This window comes from Sinohyriopsis cumingii, chromosome 18 (genome assembly GCF_028554795.1).
Source record: "Sinohyriopsis cumingii isolate HCF-2022 chromosome 18, ASM2855479v2, whole genome shotgun sequence".
Lineage (NCBI taxonomy): Eukaryota > Metazoa > Mollusca > Bivalvia > Unionida > Unionidae > Sinohyriopsis > Sinohyriopsis cumingii.
In genome coordinates this window covers 100181486-100198283 of record NC_142978.1, presented here as the reverse complement: position 1 = coordinate 100198283, position 16798 = coordinate 100181486, and the positions used below count along the sequence as shown (strand labels likewise).

Sequence of the window (16798 nt, the reverse complement as noted above, 5' to 3'; positions counted from 1 at the left end):
TGATTGTGAACTACTGCTGGATGGACAGTTGGAGTGGCTGGTCAGTGGCGAAAATGGCATTACAGGCCTGTATGGATAGCAAAAAGTATACTTCACATTTGAAAAAATGTCCCATGCGTCTGGGCTTACAGGCTGTATGACCAAGCTCAGACATGCAGGTAGACTTACATGCACTGGACTGCCAAAATAAGGGAGGACACTCTTCCTTTAACTCAAAGCTATTATTGGTATCTGTCATTGACCCATTTCTTCAAGCATTCTGGCAAAACCATGGGCAAAATTTTTTCTTAACACTTTGCGCATACTGCAGTTTGATGTCGATTAAGATTTTTTGCCATTGAGACATCTATCATGCATGACCTCATTGAGACATCTATCATGCATGACCTCATTGAGACATCCGTCATGCATGACCTCATTGAGACATCTATCATGCATGATGCCATTGAGACATCTATCATGCATGATCTCACTGAGACATCTATCATGCATGACCTCATTGAGACATCTATCATGCATGACCTCATTGAGACATATATCATGCATGACATTGAGACATCTATCATGCATGACCTCACTGAGACATCTATCATGCATGATGTCATTGAGACATCTATCATGCATGACCTCACTGAGACATCTATCATGCATGACCTCATTGAGACATCTATCATGCATGACCTCATTGAGACATCTATCATGCATGACCTCATTGAGACATCTATCATGCATGACCTCATTGAGACATCTATCATGCATGATGCCATTGAGACATCTATCATGCATGACCTCACTGAGACATCTATCATGCATGACCTCATTGAGACATCTATCATGCATGACCTCATTGAGACATCTATCATGCATGACCTCATTGAGACATCTATCATGCATGATGCCATTGAGACATCTATCACGCATGACCTCATTGAGAAGCATGTGCCAAATAACAGCCAACAACAAGCAGCAAATGTGACTGTGTTGGAGCACAAGGTCAGAAAAAGAACTGCGACAAATTCACAAAAATATTTTGCAAAATAATGACTGCATCATTACCTCGATACTAGACCATTTTTTTACAAATGCAATGTCCATAAACAACAAGATTAATTTTGATTTGGTGTGAGGTAAGAGATAAATATCATGCATGTTGCATCAAGCAAAAGCTAAACCTGAGTAAACAACTGTAGCCACCTAGTGGTGATAAGGAAGAGTAATAAAAAGATTGGTAAAAGTATTTATCTTTTCGTATATCAATTGGAAAGATGAACGTTTTTTGTCCTTCTGTAACTGCTGGATTCAAGAGGTATCAAATGCTTCTTCCTAACATCAATGTTATCAGGAAATGAATTCAGACAAGAAATTAAAAATGCAAATGGCGGCTTCATATTCCCTGAATATTATTAAATACTGCATCTTTCTCAATTCTATTTTCATTTTAATTTCATTCACAAAGAGTGATAACTTTATTGCTCTAAAATGTTCCTGATCAATAATATAGTCATCGGGACAAAGCAGACATCAGTATTACAGTCATCGGGACAAAGTGGACATCAATAATATAGTCATTGGGACAAAGCAGACAAGAGGTCCATATAACACTAGATAACCTGTTGTTTATTTCTTTTGTTTTTGTTCCAAAATATCAGTAGTGCGATTGTGCACTTCGAAACTGATTTGAAATCTTGACAGCATGGATGTTACTGAACTTTAATGTTTTCATTATTTTGAAGAAAACTTTAAAATTAGATTATTCATTTTTCCTGAGGTAGCTGTATTTGATATCAGTTCATGATTTAGATTTATGTACTAATTTTCTTGCAGTCCATACTGGCTGGGGACATACACAGGGATAGGAAACTCCTTAATGAAGCCACTACATATTATCTCCCTTTGGATATCCAAATGATGGCAATTACAACCTGACATCAAAGGAACCACAGATATATCTTTGAGGGCAAGATAGGCATTTTAAGGACAATATTTTGTAAATCAGACCACATCACTTATTTCATCATTGACAAAACTGATTAATTCATCATTTTATTCACAAATGATGCAGGAGTGCATTTGTGTATTATACTTCAATCTTTTGAGCAATGTATTTTGAAAACTATGTGATAGTTGAACATTTTAAACTTTAAAAATAATTGCTCTTGATTTAATTTTAGAAATCACTTAAGTATGATTTTCCATTAATAGAGTTTTAAATCTGAGATCACATATCACAAGTGAGTTCAAATAAGACATTGGTTTCTATCATTCATAAATTAAACAAAAATATATCAGAATGGGAAAATGGTTTTTCCTTTCATATCAATTTAATTCCAATTAATTATTTCAATTTTAAGAAGGCCTATGTTTCTTTCATTAGATCAATGTTACAACTAAATACAACCTTTAACCAAGGTAAAGTATATACACCTGAACCTCAGATAAGCACACCTGGAATTTAGATAAGTACACCTGGAATTTAGATAAATACACCTGGGACTTATATCCTGAGGGCATGGGTAACTTTTTGGATGATTTTGGCAACTTCATCTCCATGTCAAATGAGAGAGAAAGGATGATAAATGGGAGCTCAGTGGAGTTTCCAGTTCCCCTAGTATGCTAGGCCCCAATACTGGGAAATTCAAGGAATATGATGCCATCTGGTTAGTTTGAAGAAAAGCTAATACCATAGGCAGATAAGTACAAACAGCAGTCATAATTCGTTTACTTGGAGGCACTGGATCGACAGTGGCATATGGGGATTCAATATCGGCATAATCTCCTTCTGAAAGAGAAACAAGAGCATAATAATGAGGCATTGGAATGGTGGTCCAAGGTTGTTCTGGTTAACTCTTTCATCAGTTATCATAATCAATACTTATAAGCTATTTGGGGCCATAGGTCATGCTCTGTTCCAATCTAACTCAGTTTGTATTATTAGCTGTATTATTTTGAAAACAAATAACCTTATTCCCCCACAGAGTCACAACAGTTACATTTACTGAAATATATTAATATTCCCACATAGAGCCACAATGGTTACATTTACTGAAATCTATTAATATTCCCCCACAGAGTCACAACAGTTACATTTACTGAAATCTGTTAATATTCCTACATAGAGCCACAATGGTTACATTTACTGAAATCTATTAATATTCACAATTAGAGCCACAATGTTTACATCTACTAAAAGATATTAATATTTCCACAGAGCCAGAATGGTTATATTTACTGAATCTATTAATATTCCCACATAGAGCCACAACAGTTACATTTACTGAAATCTATTAATATTCCTAAATAGAGCCAGAATGGTTATATCTATTGAAATCTGTTAATATTCCCACATAGAGCCACAACTGTTACATTTACTGAAATCTATTAATATTTTCATATAGAGCCACAACAGTTACATTTACTGAAATCTATTACTATTCCAACATAGAGTGACAACAATTGTATTTAATGAAATCTATTAATATTCCCACATAGAGCCACAATAGTTACATTTACTGAAATAATATTCCCACATAGAGCCACAACAGTTACATTTACCGAAATCTATTAATATTCCCACATAGAACCACAATGGTTACATTTACTGAAATCTAGTAATATTCTCACACAGAGCCACTACAATTACAGTTAATGAAATCTATTAATATTCCCACATAGAACCACAATGGTAACATTTACTGAAATCTATTAATATTCCCATATAGAGCCACAATGGATACATATACTGAAATCTATTAATATTCCTACATAGAGCCACAATGGTTACATTTACTGAAATCTCTTAATATTCCCACATAGATCCACAATGATTACATTTACTGAAATCTATTAATATTCCCATACAGAGACACACAATTACATTTACTGAAATCTATTAATATTCCCATATAGAGCCACAATGGATACATGTACTGAAATCTATTAATATTCCCACATAGAGCCACAATGGTTACATTTACTGAAATCTATTAATATTCCCACATAGATCCTCAATGGTTACATTTACCGAAATCTATTAATATTCCCATACAGAGACACACCAATTACATTTACTGAAATCTATTAATATTCCCAAACAGAGCCACAATGGTTACATTTGCTGAATTCTAAAAGTATTCCCACATAGAGCCACAGTGGTTACATTTACTGAAATTTATTAATATTCCCACATAGAGCCACAACAGTTACATTTACTGAAATCTATTAATATTCCCACACAGAGCCACAATGGTTACATTTACTGAAATCTATTAATATTCCCACATAGAGCCACAGTGTTTACATCTAATGAAAGATATTAATATTCCCACATAGAACCACAATGGTTATGTTTTCTGAAATCTATTAATATTCCCACATAGTGCCACAGTGGTTAGATTACTGAAATTGATTAATATTCCCACATAGAGCCACGATGGTTACATTTAATAAGAGCCACAATGGTTACATTTAATGAAATCTATTAATATTCCCACATAGAGTCACAATGGTTACATTTACTGAATTCTAAAAGTATTCCCACATAGAGCCACAACAGTTACATTTACTGAAATCTATTAATATTTCTACATAGAGCCACAATGGTTACATTTACTGAAATCTATTAATATTCCCATATACAGCCACAATGTTTACATCTAACGAAAGATATTAATATTCCCACATAGAACCACAATGGTTATGTTTTCTGAAATCTATTAATATTCCCACATAGTGCCACAATGGTTACATTTACTGAAATTGATTAATATTCCCACATAGAGCCACAATGTTTACATTTAATAAGAGCCACAATGGTTACATTTACTGCAATCTATTAATATTTCCACATAGAGCCACAATAGTTACATTTACTGAAATAATATTCCCACATAGAGCCACAATAGTTACATTTACTGAAATAATATTCCCACATAGAGCCACAACGGTTACATTTACTGAAATCTATTAATATTCCCACATAGAACCACAATGGTTACATTTACTGAAATCTAGTAATATTCTCACACAGAGCCACTACAATTACAGTTAATGAAATCTATTAATATTCCCACATAGAACCACAACGGTTACATTTACTGAAATCTAGTAATATTCCCATACAGAGCCAAAATGTTTAAAATTTCATGAAATTTATTAATATTCCCACACAGAGCCACAATGGTTACATTTACTGCAATCTAATAATATTCCCACACAGAACTACAATGGTTACATTTACTGAAATATATTAATATTCCCACATAGATCCACAATGGTTACATTTAGTGAAATCTATTAATATTCCCATAGAGAGCCATAATGGTTACATTTACTGAAATCTATTAATATTCCCACATAGAGCCACAATAGTTATATTTACTAAAATTTATTAATATTCCCATATAGAGCCACAATGGTTACATTTGCTGAAATCTATTAATATTCCAACATAGAACCACAATGGTTACATTTACTGAAATCTATTAATAATCCCACACAGAGCCACTACAATTACAGTTAATGAAATCTATTAATATTCCCACATAGAACCACAATGGTTATGTTTTCTGAAATCTATTAATATTCCCACATAGAGCTCCAATGGTTACATTTACTGAAATCTATTAATATTTCCACATTGAGCTCCAATGGTTACATTTACTGAAATCTATTAATATTTCCACATTGAGCTCCAATGGTTACATCTACTGAAATCTATTAATATTTCCACATTGAGCTACAATGGTTACATCTACTGAAATCTATTAATATTTCCACATTGAGCTACAATGGTTACATTTACTGAAATCTATTAATATTCCCACACTGAGCTACAATGGTTACATTTACTGAAATCTATTAATATTTCCACATAGAGCTCCAATGGTTACATCTACTGAAATCTATTAATATTTCCACATTGAGCTACAATGGTTACATTTACTGAAATCTATTAATATTTCCACATTGAGCTACAATGGTTACATTTACTGAAATCTATTAATATTTCCACATTGAGCTACAATGGTTACATTTACTGAAATCTATTAATATTTCCACATTGAGCTACAATGGTTACATTTACTGAAATCTATTAATATTCCCACATAGAGCTCCAATGGTTACATTTACTGAAATCTATTAATATTTCCACATTGAGCTACAATGGTTACATTTACTGAAATCTATTAATATTTCCACATTGAGCTACAATGGTTACATTTACTGAAATCTATTAATATTTCCACATTGAGCTACAATGGTTACATTTACTGAAATCTATTAATATTTCCACATTGAGCTACAATGGTTACTACAAACCGTCTGAAGATACTTATAATGTTATTCAAGATTCAGTTGCTAAAGAGACATTTACATAAAGATGGTATGCATACATTCTTGAAACCATTGCCAGTGCAGATCACTGATGCATAAATTAAGATGGGCGGGATGAAATGATTTGCAAACTAATATCAATGGTGACATCAAAGATCATTAAATATAGGGGATTAATTAAATGTATATTCCACAATTTCATTATGAATGTCGTGTCAGGAATAAGCAAATCACACACCAATAACAAAGTTAGTAACATGGCATTTATTTATACAACAACTTTAACTTCAATGACTGATAAACTTCTTAATCGACACAGTTTTTTTAATCAAGAAATTTGTGTTAAAAATAATTATGTTCTATAATTTCTTAACTTTTCAAATAAACCTGAAACAATAAGTATAAAACTTACATAATGATTTGCATATGGCTTGGAATAAGATTGCTTAGCTGTCTTTGGAATTTTCAATAAACATTGAGTGATTGCACTTCAGTGTGAGGTATGTGGCTATTAGTCCAAGACATCACACCTTTACCAAATGGATGTCTCTCTATTTCAACTTTTTATAAACAATATAGGTGAAATATCAGTATCATATAGAATATGTATATACTGGAAGGAAGATCATTAAATTTAGAAGCAAGATACTTGTACCAGGTTTCTTTAGAGGAGAAAGAGGTTGTGGAGGACGGTTGCTGATCGTGGTAGTTCTCGATGTTTGTTCTGGAAGTGTGCTAGGTTTCGATTGTGTCTGTTGTGGCCTCGGCTGATTGTTCTTTTTTTCAGTAGACCTGTTGTAGTAATTCTCGTACTCAATCTTTTCTAAAACAAAAACCTAACCATGACAAAATTGCATAGAGTCTTTCATGTACATATGTCCATAACCTAACCATAACAAAATTGCATATAGCCTTTCATGTACAGATGTCCATAACTTAACCATGACAAAATTGCATATAGCCTTTCATGTACTTATGTCCATAACTTAACCATGACAAAATTGCATAGTCTTTCATGCACAGATGTCCATAACCTAACCATAACAAAATTGCATATAGCCTTTCATGCACAGATGTCCATAACCTAACCATAACAAAATTGCATATAGCCTTTCATGTACAGATGTCCATAACTTAACCATGACAAAATTGCATAGTCTTTCATGCACAGATGTCCATAACCTAACCATAACAAAATTGCATAGTCTTTCATGCACAGATGTCCATAACCTAACCATAACAAAATTGCATGTAGTCTTTCATGCACAGATGTCCAAAACTTTTTGTGTGTATATACAAATCTGGACTGACTGTAGTGTTTTCTGCACTGAGAAAAAAAAACTTCCAACAGAAGCAAAAGTATGTTTGTAAAGAAAAGCCTGTTTTCAAAAACTAGTTAAAATTACTGAATTTCATTGACAGTCAAGATTTTTTTAAAACCTCAACTAATTTTTTAACTAATATAATAAATATAATTTGTAAATTTTTCTACAAATTAGAGCAAGAACATTGTTTTCAAGCTTGTTAGGGTCTGGAAATTTTTCAAACAATTATCCTCCCATCTGGATAAAATAAATGATCAGTCCCTTTGTATTATCAAATATCATCACCTCACAGCCTTTAATATCCATTGGACAGTGGAATATGAAATAATGTCTTGAGTAGATGAAGTTCTCAATGTTCTCAGTAGTTAGTGGGAGGTTTGAGGGTGATGCAAATGTCATTAGAGTCTAACCATTTAATTTAATGGGGTAGGGCTAGGATTTTCTTTTTAAATATGATTTTTTCCCCCAAAGGTAATTCATTTTTTTCAACTAATGTAATAGATATAATAGTTGGAGGTTTAAAATAAAGTGCAATGTTTGTGTGGGTATCTGAGAACCTGGATCTCATAGAGTCCATCTTGTTACTCACCAGTCAGACATACCTGAAGATTAAGTTGAAGTGTCCTCAGCTTAGAAATGATATTTTTGTTTTTGTACTGCTGTGATGGAGTGTCAAACATGCGGTGTAACTATTCCAATGGATAATGTACAATATAGAATAGCTTATCTCAATGTGATGTTTGTAGTATGTGCAAAGAATTAAACACACCGCAAGTAACAACACATCTGTCTATAAATACAAATGATGATAGTCACAAAGGCAATGTAACACAGACCAGGCATTGTTAGCATGTTCATTGACACAAGGTGGAAATAACACATCAAGACAGCAATAAAGGCAACGCATCAATCTGAGTATCAGTAAACTTGTCCAAACTGCTCATGTACTTGTAAGGTTATAGTACTCCTTTGCGGAAAAATAAACTGAATACTCCAGCATCAGCAACACTGTACCGATGACTGATTTAAAAACAATATTTGCCTAAACATAGTGTATTTTTTTTCATGTCTGGGGGTTTGTATTCATCTGCACTTTGATGCTGCTAGGACATGTTGCATGATCAGGTGCCATGATACCCAGGCAGGTTATGAAGCATCAAAGGATTTTTGTTTTATCAATGTAAATTCACCATTGTAGATTTCAGGCATTGTGTGCAGCTCCAAAATACATGACATCAATGTGACAATGATCAAAGCTCCTTCATGAATTCAGCAACAAGTAGTTGCAGAAAACTCTCAAATGTTATTTGCATGTCATAATCATGTCCACAGGAGAGGAGAGCTGTTGTATGATTCAGGCCATTATTCCAAACAAATACATAAACAGGTATGCCAGGATTAAGTCATTCCAAACTTACTGATATCTGTAATTTGTAGAGGTAATTCCATGTTACTAATCTTATGTCAACTTGGTCCAGATGTTGCTGTATTTCCTGGGCTTGTCCTGGTTGTCGCTTACAGGGTAAAATGCAGACAAGAACACCCATTCAATACATCGATTGTCAGCATTCTTACATTGATTAGACTCGCCACTGAATACATGCTGATGTTGGAATGTAACTCATACTGAAAATAGGATTTAATGGAGAAAGATGCAGCTGAAGTTCTAAGCATCTGTCAACAGTCCATCCTGATCCTTCATTGCATTGGTGAATGTTTTCAATGTCTGAAGAAGCATTGTCTATTTCATCACTAATGATTTCAGTGACTTTGTGATTCAGGATCCCATGAGCACTATTATAAATCCACTGATTTATGATCTTAGATGCATTGTGAAGCAGCATAATTAAATAGCATAATTAAAATACATGGAGAATAAGTCCCATCTTTACTGTGGAAGTTCCTTTGTTGTGTACTATTGATAATATTCCTGGATGCATCTTTGAAAGAAGTTTTACCACAGCTTTAGCATATTTCATCAAAATAATTACACAGTAATCTTGTAAATCACCACATCATTTATGTAACTCAAACTCAGGGATTTGAATTTGTCATGCTTTGTGACAGCCTCAGTAGCAATGGTATGCTCTTGTTCATCACCAAGCACTGTGCTATTTCAGACCACTTGGCCCATGTAGGAATCTTTCTATGTGGTTGCTTTACAGTCAACTGTGACCCCTCAGGAGAAAGTCTAACATGACAAGTATGTCAGCTTTTCTCATACCACTTGGTATTTGTATCCCACTCTCTCGCATGAGATGCAAAAATTGAATCAAAGTTGTCATGCTACATTTGAGAAAATCATTGTATAATTAATAAATTGTTGTATTATTGTTTATACTTTAGCAGGATCAGAAACTGCAATCACTTAAATCTGGATTCTTTTTTTCAGTCTGTGTTTCTTCCATGGGGTTGAGTGTTTATACAATCATATGTTCGGTGAGTCTTTGGCTGCATGCGATAATACTCATGTCTTAAGTTGATGTTTGTCCAGATCAGCTCAAATGATCCCAAACTGAGTACTGCACCAACCCAAATACACCACTAGTAGCATAACATCCAATAATTTTAATCATTTTGGACTGTTTGTAAATCTCGACTGTGATATTTCTTCACTAGACTTGAAAAGGGGTTCATAAAATCAAACCCACTGGAATGTCATATTAATATTAAAAGTATCATTCTGATTGTGGTCTTCACTGTCATCACTGTGACATAACAGTCTTCTTCATTATGTGTCAATGGTTTTAAGTTTTCTTGCACAATATCAAATTATGAATTTTTGCACTTTTTGTTGTATTCCTCATAAAGTTAACATTGTTGCTACCCCAAAACAATTCCTAAATCAGTCAATTAATCAAGAAACTCTGGATATATTTTTGAAAAATCATTTTGGCATCTTAGACAATTTTGTATGAAGGATTTAAGCAAAATAGCGATTTGATATTTTTTCTGTACCACTGGTTTGGTAAAATGATGGCAGCTCATAAATCCTTTCAAAAATACTAAAAGCTTCAATCTGTGAAATGTTTTCTATTTAATATACTAGGTATTTGTTTAATGCACAATGAAACATTTCTGCTTGTGTTGTGCCTATTAATCCGTATTTCTGAGACTAGAGTGTTATAATTCTATGGTCTTTAACTAAGTAAAAGAAATGAGTAAAAACAAACAAGTTTTGTAAAATCCAACAAATAATTTGTTTCCCTAGAATACAAAGTGAAAAATTAAAAATAGCTTACAGAATGGTGAATGAAATCCTAAACAGTCACAAATCTAAAACTATTGACAATTCCAAACAAGTTCCAGTGTTGTTCCAAATGAATCTATTGTGATGATGTGCCAATAGTCCTTATGTATGACAACAATATAATCCTAAATGTCTTTAAATGAATTCCCACTAATTCCAAAAAGTTACTTAACCAAAGTTTATGAGCAGCTTATAATTCCAATGAATAATAAAAATAAATAAAATCATCTCAGATAATTGAACACAGCTAAAATGACTGATTCTTCTTCAGGTGTTAAGCTAGGAATAACTAATATGTTTCTTTTATATATAAAAAACTAAGTTGGAGTTTCAGAAAAAGAATGAGGGTCAAATTAATCATTTCAAAATTATTAACTTGTCAGCATGGTCAGGTACTTTAACAGTCAGCCAATTGGATATTAGGTCACCTGGACTTTTCTAGCTGGAAACCCATGACCTGAACTCAAATTTGCCAACAAGATTTCTTCTAGTTTCCAAAGTCAAAAAGGCCACAATAATGTATTTACTCCAATGAAATTTCCTCATTGCAAAGTGTAAACTTACAATCAAGAACAGAATTAGATATTTAATAAGTTGTTTACCAAATGAACCATATAATCTATAATATAAAAATTAACACACATAACATAGATATAAATAACTACAGGTATGCTGCCAATTGTACACTGTTACACATGAAGTCCTTATGATCAAATGATATATGTAATCAGCATCAATAGCCCATTTCATACCGAATTTAACCGAGTTGCTCTGTAATTATCCGAATAACCTCCCAAGTTACTTTATACTCCAGCCAATCAAACGCTGGTGGGCACATGTAAATAACAAAATGGCGTCCATTGTTGTTTAGAAATATTTCAGAAATAAAATTAATTAAATGATTGAAAATTATATGTAAATTATCCACAGACTTTCAAAAACAAATCTGATAAACTCATATGAAACACATTTTATTATAGTGACATTTTAGATGCACAGAAATAGTTTGAACAACTTGCTCTTTGACTGTCAGGATTAAATTTGTTTACTTCGACACCGTTTCCTTACTTACATATACATGTCCAGATGTAAATAGCTCAAAGCTACTCTTGTATGGGTTTGAAATCCGCCCGTTTCCAGAAAATAAGACGGGATGGTTCCAATATTAAATTTTGTCAATATCTGTGGCAGCATCGCTGGTGAATATGCATTTTTCAACTTGATAAAAGATGTTGAAGTAGTTACAGAAATTGATGTTGAAACGTCTGCCATATTTTGCCCACCACCTATCGAGTGACTATTACCGTCAGCTGACCACCTGCCACATGATCAAAATTCTGATCAAATTACAAAGTTCACCGAAATCTGCATGAAATGGGCTATTATGGTGGTTTAAATGCAACCCAATATGAACCCCTAGCATGCCAATAAACAGGCCAAAAGACTCGGGCAGTTGTTCAAATCACAATCAGTCCCAGTGAATTATGCATGCCATTGTAATTTACCTTAACCTTACTCATCACACTGACTCTCATTTTTCATGTACAACTTGAGCTCTGACATTTCCTCAATTATTAAGAACAATAATATTATGTTAGTCAAAGCTGTAAGTTTCTGATTAAAAGAATAATATGGTAACTGACTAGGCCACACAGGCCACTTAGCAAGTTAATTGAAGAGTTCATACTGGATGTTATTAGGCTGGTAGAAAAACATTCATATACAATCTCTCTATATTAAGTCAAAGTAAAAACAACACCATTTTGAATTATTATTCCATGACTCACTATAAACATACCAGTATCCATATCTGGGCCATGTAATAATAGCCTCAGAGATCCCTCAAATATTGCTAGCACTTCCACCTGGCAATAATTTGACTAGCTTTTACACTGATAACGATTAATTAGGCAGTCTCTTGTATAAGGACAAGAAATGTACTCTTTCCATTTGGGACAATCAGCATGCCAAAATTCCACATTTCTTGATTAGGTCTTTGAGAAATGTTGTTGTTGTTGTGGGGTTTAATGCCATTTTTCCGCACACAATAGGCTATGCATGGTGGCCAGTATTAATGATGGAGGAAGAACCCGGGAAGAACCACCAACCCATGAGAAGCTACTGGCAAGCTTTCTCACATGCCCACATTGGACGAACCCTAGACTCAAACCCATGCAGACTGAGGTGAAATGGCAGTGATCCGTAATGGAGAGCACTTTAGACCACTCGGCCACTTGGGGCCCCCTTTGAGAAATGAATGGCAAGCAAAATTACAGAATTTAATACATCCTTATATCAGTCAATCACTATGCTGACAGATAATATAGAGAGCTAACATTACATGTGCATGTATATATTTATTAGTCTGCAGGCACAGCTGCACTGATACTGGAAACTATACTTATGTGCATAGGTTGGGTATATAAGACATTTCAAATATTTGTGGCTACATTCATGCCCAGAGACTGTAACCATGCAGCCTATGAGGCAAATCAGGACAATGACAAGTGGATTTACTCATGCTGCAATCACATATGTGCTTGTCATAAGCATATACAGTGGACCTTGTAGTCATGTACTGTATTTGTCACATCGACAGACAACCTCATGTACTGCATTTGTCACATCCACAGACAACCTCATGTACTGCATTTGTCACATCCACAGACAACCTCATGTACTGCATTTGTCACATCCACAGACAACCTCTTGTACTGTAATTGTCACACTGACAGACAACCTCATGTACTGTATTTGTCACATCCACAGACAACCTCATGTACTGCATGTCACATCCACAGACAACCTCATGTACTGTAATTGTCACATTGACAGACAACCTCATGTACTGTATTTGTCACATCAACAGACAATCTCATGTACTGTATTTGTCATATTGACAGACAATCTCATGTACTGTATTTGTCACATTGACAGACAATCTCATGTACCGTATTTGTCACATCGACAGACAATCTCATGTACTGTATTTGTCACATTGACGACAATCTCATGTACTATATTTGTCACATCGACAGACAATCTCAGAGATATGAGTAATGGGATACTAAGCAGTTTTTCTGGTTACTAGTTTAGGTTGACGTCTTAAACCCCACATGACTTTCCTCTTACAGGGATGCCTGTGGATAACATTCACACAAGGGTATGAGATCAGAATAGAGTCATGGGTAGTGAAATACCAAACCACTCTTATTCTGCAACTTTCCCTTACTTGTGTACTTCTTAAAGTTGCACTCCATCAAGCGGGAGTTCTAACATTTAGTTTTCCTGGAGTTTGCTCATTTTGCCAATGGATTATCAATTCTTATCTTTATCCTTCCCTGCATCACAGCTGTGTTTCAACATTCTCCTTTAAAATAATTAATTACACTGTCACATGATTCTGAATACTGAAATAATCATGTTTTACACAACATGTATAGAGTAAAATCTGACTTGAAGAAAGGTAGCCACTGATAATGACCTTACCAATAATCTTTTTACAAAGATGTCTCAAAAATTCTAATTCACAGTAATAATGCATAATAACTTTTTTCAACATGCATCTCTTTGATTTATTTAACTTCAAATAAATTGAATTGTTCCAATTACTGTACTTCACTTTTGCAAATCAATCTAATAGACTCTCCCACAGCAGTTTTCACAGGACTTAACAATTCATCGCACAAGCTACAGTCAGCCAATTAAGTAATATGTTAAGTAGTGGCTGCTGATATAAGACCACCCTACATTTCAATCGTCTCTATACCAATCAACTGTATAAACTGTCCCGAGGATAGTTTAAATGAGTACTAAGTAAGACCATTTGCTGTTTATACAGTTGAACAGCATATAAAACATAATGATCAAGAAAGGCCTTCTCTCCCTCTTTTTGTGTTTTTAACATTACTAAAATTGGGTTTGGGAGGCAAATCACGTTTTTCAAGTGACACGTCATCTTATGGCAGGTATGCATCTGGTGTGATCAGTATTGAAATTTTAGAAATCTGTTCTATTTGAAACCATTATAATCAATAGATTAATGACAAGGCTTGCCTTCCATGGCAAAGAAAATGTTTGAAAAAGATGGCCCAATCCAGATCAATAATATGTAAGCTTGCTGTAGTAACATTTACTCTAAATGGTGTGTACAATTTCACATAACTTTCTATCTGAAACCAAACTACTTTACTTTCTTATTTACTACAGCATCAGAAACAAGTGATGACTGTCTATAAGTTGTAATCGATATTGTATCTTTCCATAACTATACAGAATAACTCACTCGGTCGCACGTTTCCTGTTTTGTTGTTTTCAATAAAATCTTGAAGCTCGCCTGTTACATCACAAGGTTCTAGCTGCAACCTGACCCTCTCCACACACTGGCAAAGAAAATGGGATCATGAGACAAAAGTAAATAATTGAGAGGTAAAGAGCTACTTTGAGAAAGGACACATAAATAAAATTCATAAATGTCAAAAGAAAAGGACAATTATCTAATATGTAACAAATTGGTCATAAAATTAAAAAGTTATTAAAGATTATTTAAAAATCATCTAGACTTTAGGATCATTGATTTATTATTCTTCATGTTCTAGTTGGTGATCTTTTTGTAAACTTACTGCATATTTTGGATGCGGTCCATGACTACTGTAAGAATTATATTGTTAATGTTATCATGTCGGCATCAAAAGAATCTACTTAGCCCCATTCTAAAACATTTCATTCAACTACATGACTGACTTAATTATAATTTAATGGTAGAATATGAAATGTCTAATAAAACTGTAACAATCAAAGCTACCTTAAGGTTACGCCTCTTTAGCAATCACCTTTCTCACATTGCTATATGTGTACAATCTTATTCTTCAAAGTAGAACACCGGTGGTGACCTCTGTCTTCTACCATGTGACTGCTGTTTTACATCACTTGGCATCAAAATAGTTTTAAACTGATACATTGTTACTATGAATTGCTTGTATGGCATCAGATATGTGACACCATGATTTTCAGCTATTTTCTTTCATTTTAATTTCAGTAATTATCAAATCAATCTGCATTTCAGTCTCTTTTTCCCAAGTTTACACTGCATTTCTGTGTGTAAACTTGTAACAATTTTACATTCCTTCTCTCAATGTGGACATTTTGTCCTGTTAATGCTTTATCTGTACTGATTGGGTGCCATTTTGTTTATAACCTAAAGTTTGTAGCCAAAAATGAATGAAAAATATGCTCCACACTACATGCTCACAACCATTAACCCTACAACCTTGTAATCCAACCTTCATGCTTGTAATCAGAATGTTTCATTAGATACTCAGTAAATTCTCATATCTGATGAAAAATTCTGTCTGACTCAGTGGAATTTTCCCATCCTGTACTGATGCAAAATTCTGACTCCCATGACTAACCAATCACATGTGTACAGTCTGGCTCTCAAGATATTGAGGCCCATGACTAACCAATCACATGTGTACAGTCTGGCTCTCAAGATATTGAGGCCCATGACTAACCAATCACATGTGTACAGTCTGGCTCTCAAGATATTGAGGCCCATAACTAACCAATCACATGTGTACAGTCTGGCTCTCAAGATATTGAGGCCCATAACTAACCAATCACATGTGTACAGTCTGGCTCTCAAGATATTGAGGCCCATAGCTAACGAATCACATGTGTACAGTCTTGCTCTCAAGATATTGAGGCCCATGACTAACCAATCACATGCTTATACTGAAGTATACAATAAAAGCTGAGTGCATGAAATAAGCACAGCTCAATTAACACATAGAGGATTTTACATGAACGTTCATTTCAAATTAGACTTATGAAAGTCATCTAATAACTTATATCTTTCTTTTACATAATGTTTACATGTCATTTGTTGTAT

The 16798-nt window shown here is 34.0% G+C and overlaps 1 protein-coding gene across 3 annotated transcripts in view; it reads right to left on the bottom strand.

Moving 5' to 3' along the window:
- The window catches only part of LOC149777586 (proline-serine-threonine phosphatase-interacting protein 2-like), a 71292-nt gene that overhangs the window by 17673 nt on the left and 36821 nt on the right, over window positions 1-16798 (bottom strand). For 2 of the 3 annotated variants that reach the window (XM_089942209.1, XM_089942210.1), the window contains exons 10-12: window positions 15194-15290; window positions 6989-7156; window positions 2682-2779 (exon numbers count right to left, since the gene is read on the bottom strand). In XM_089942209.1, coding sequence (XP_089798335.1) covers window positions 2682-2779; window positions 6989-7156; window positions 15194-15290 — 363 coding nt within the window. The remainder of the gene's footprint in view (window positions 1-2681; window positions 2780-6988; window positions 7157-15193; window positions 15291-16798) is intronic. The other variant, XM_089942211.1, reaches the window with a different exon arrangement.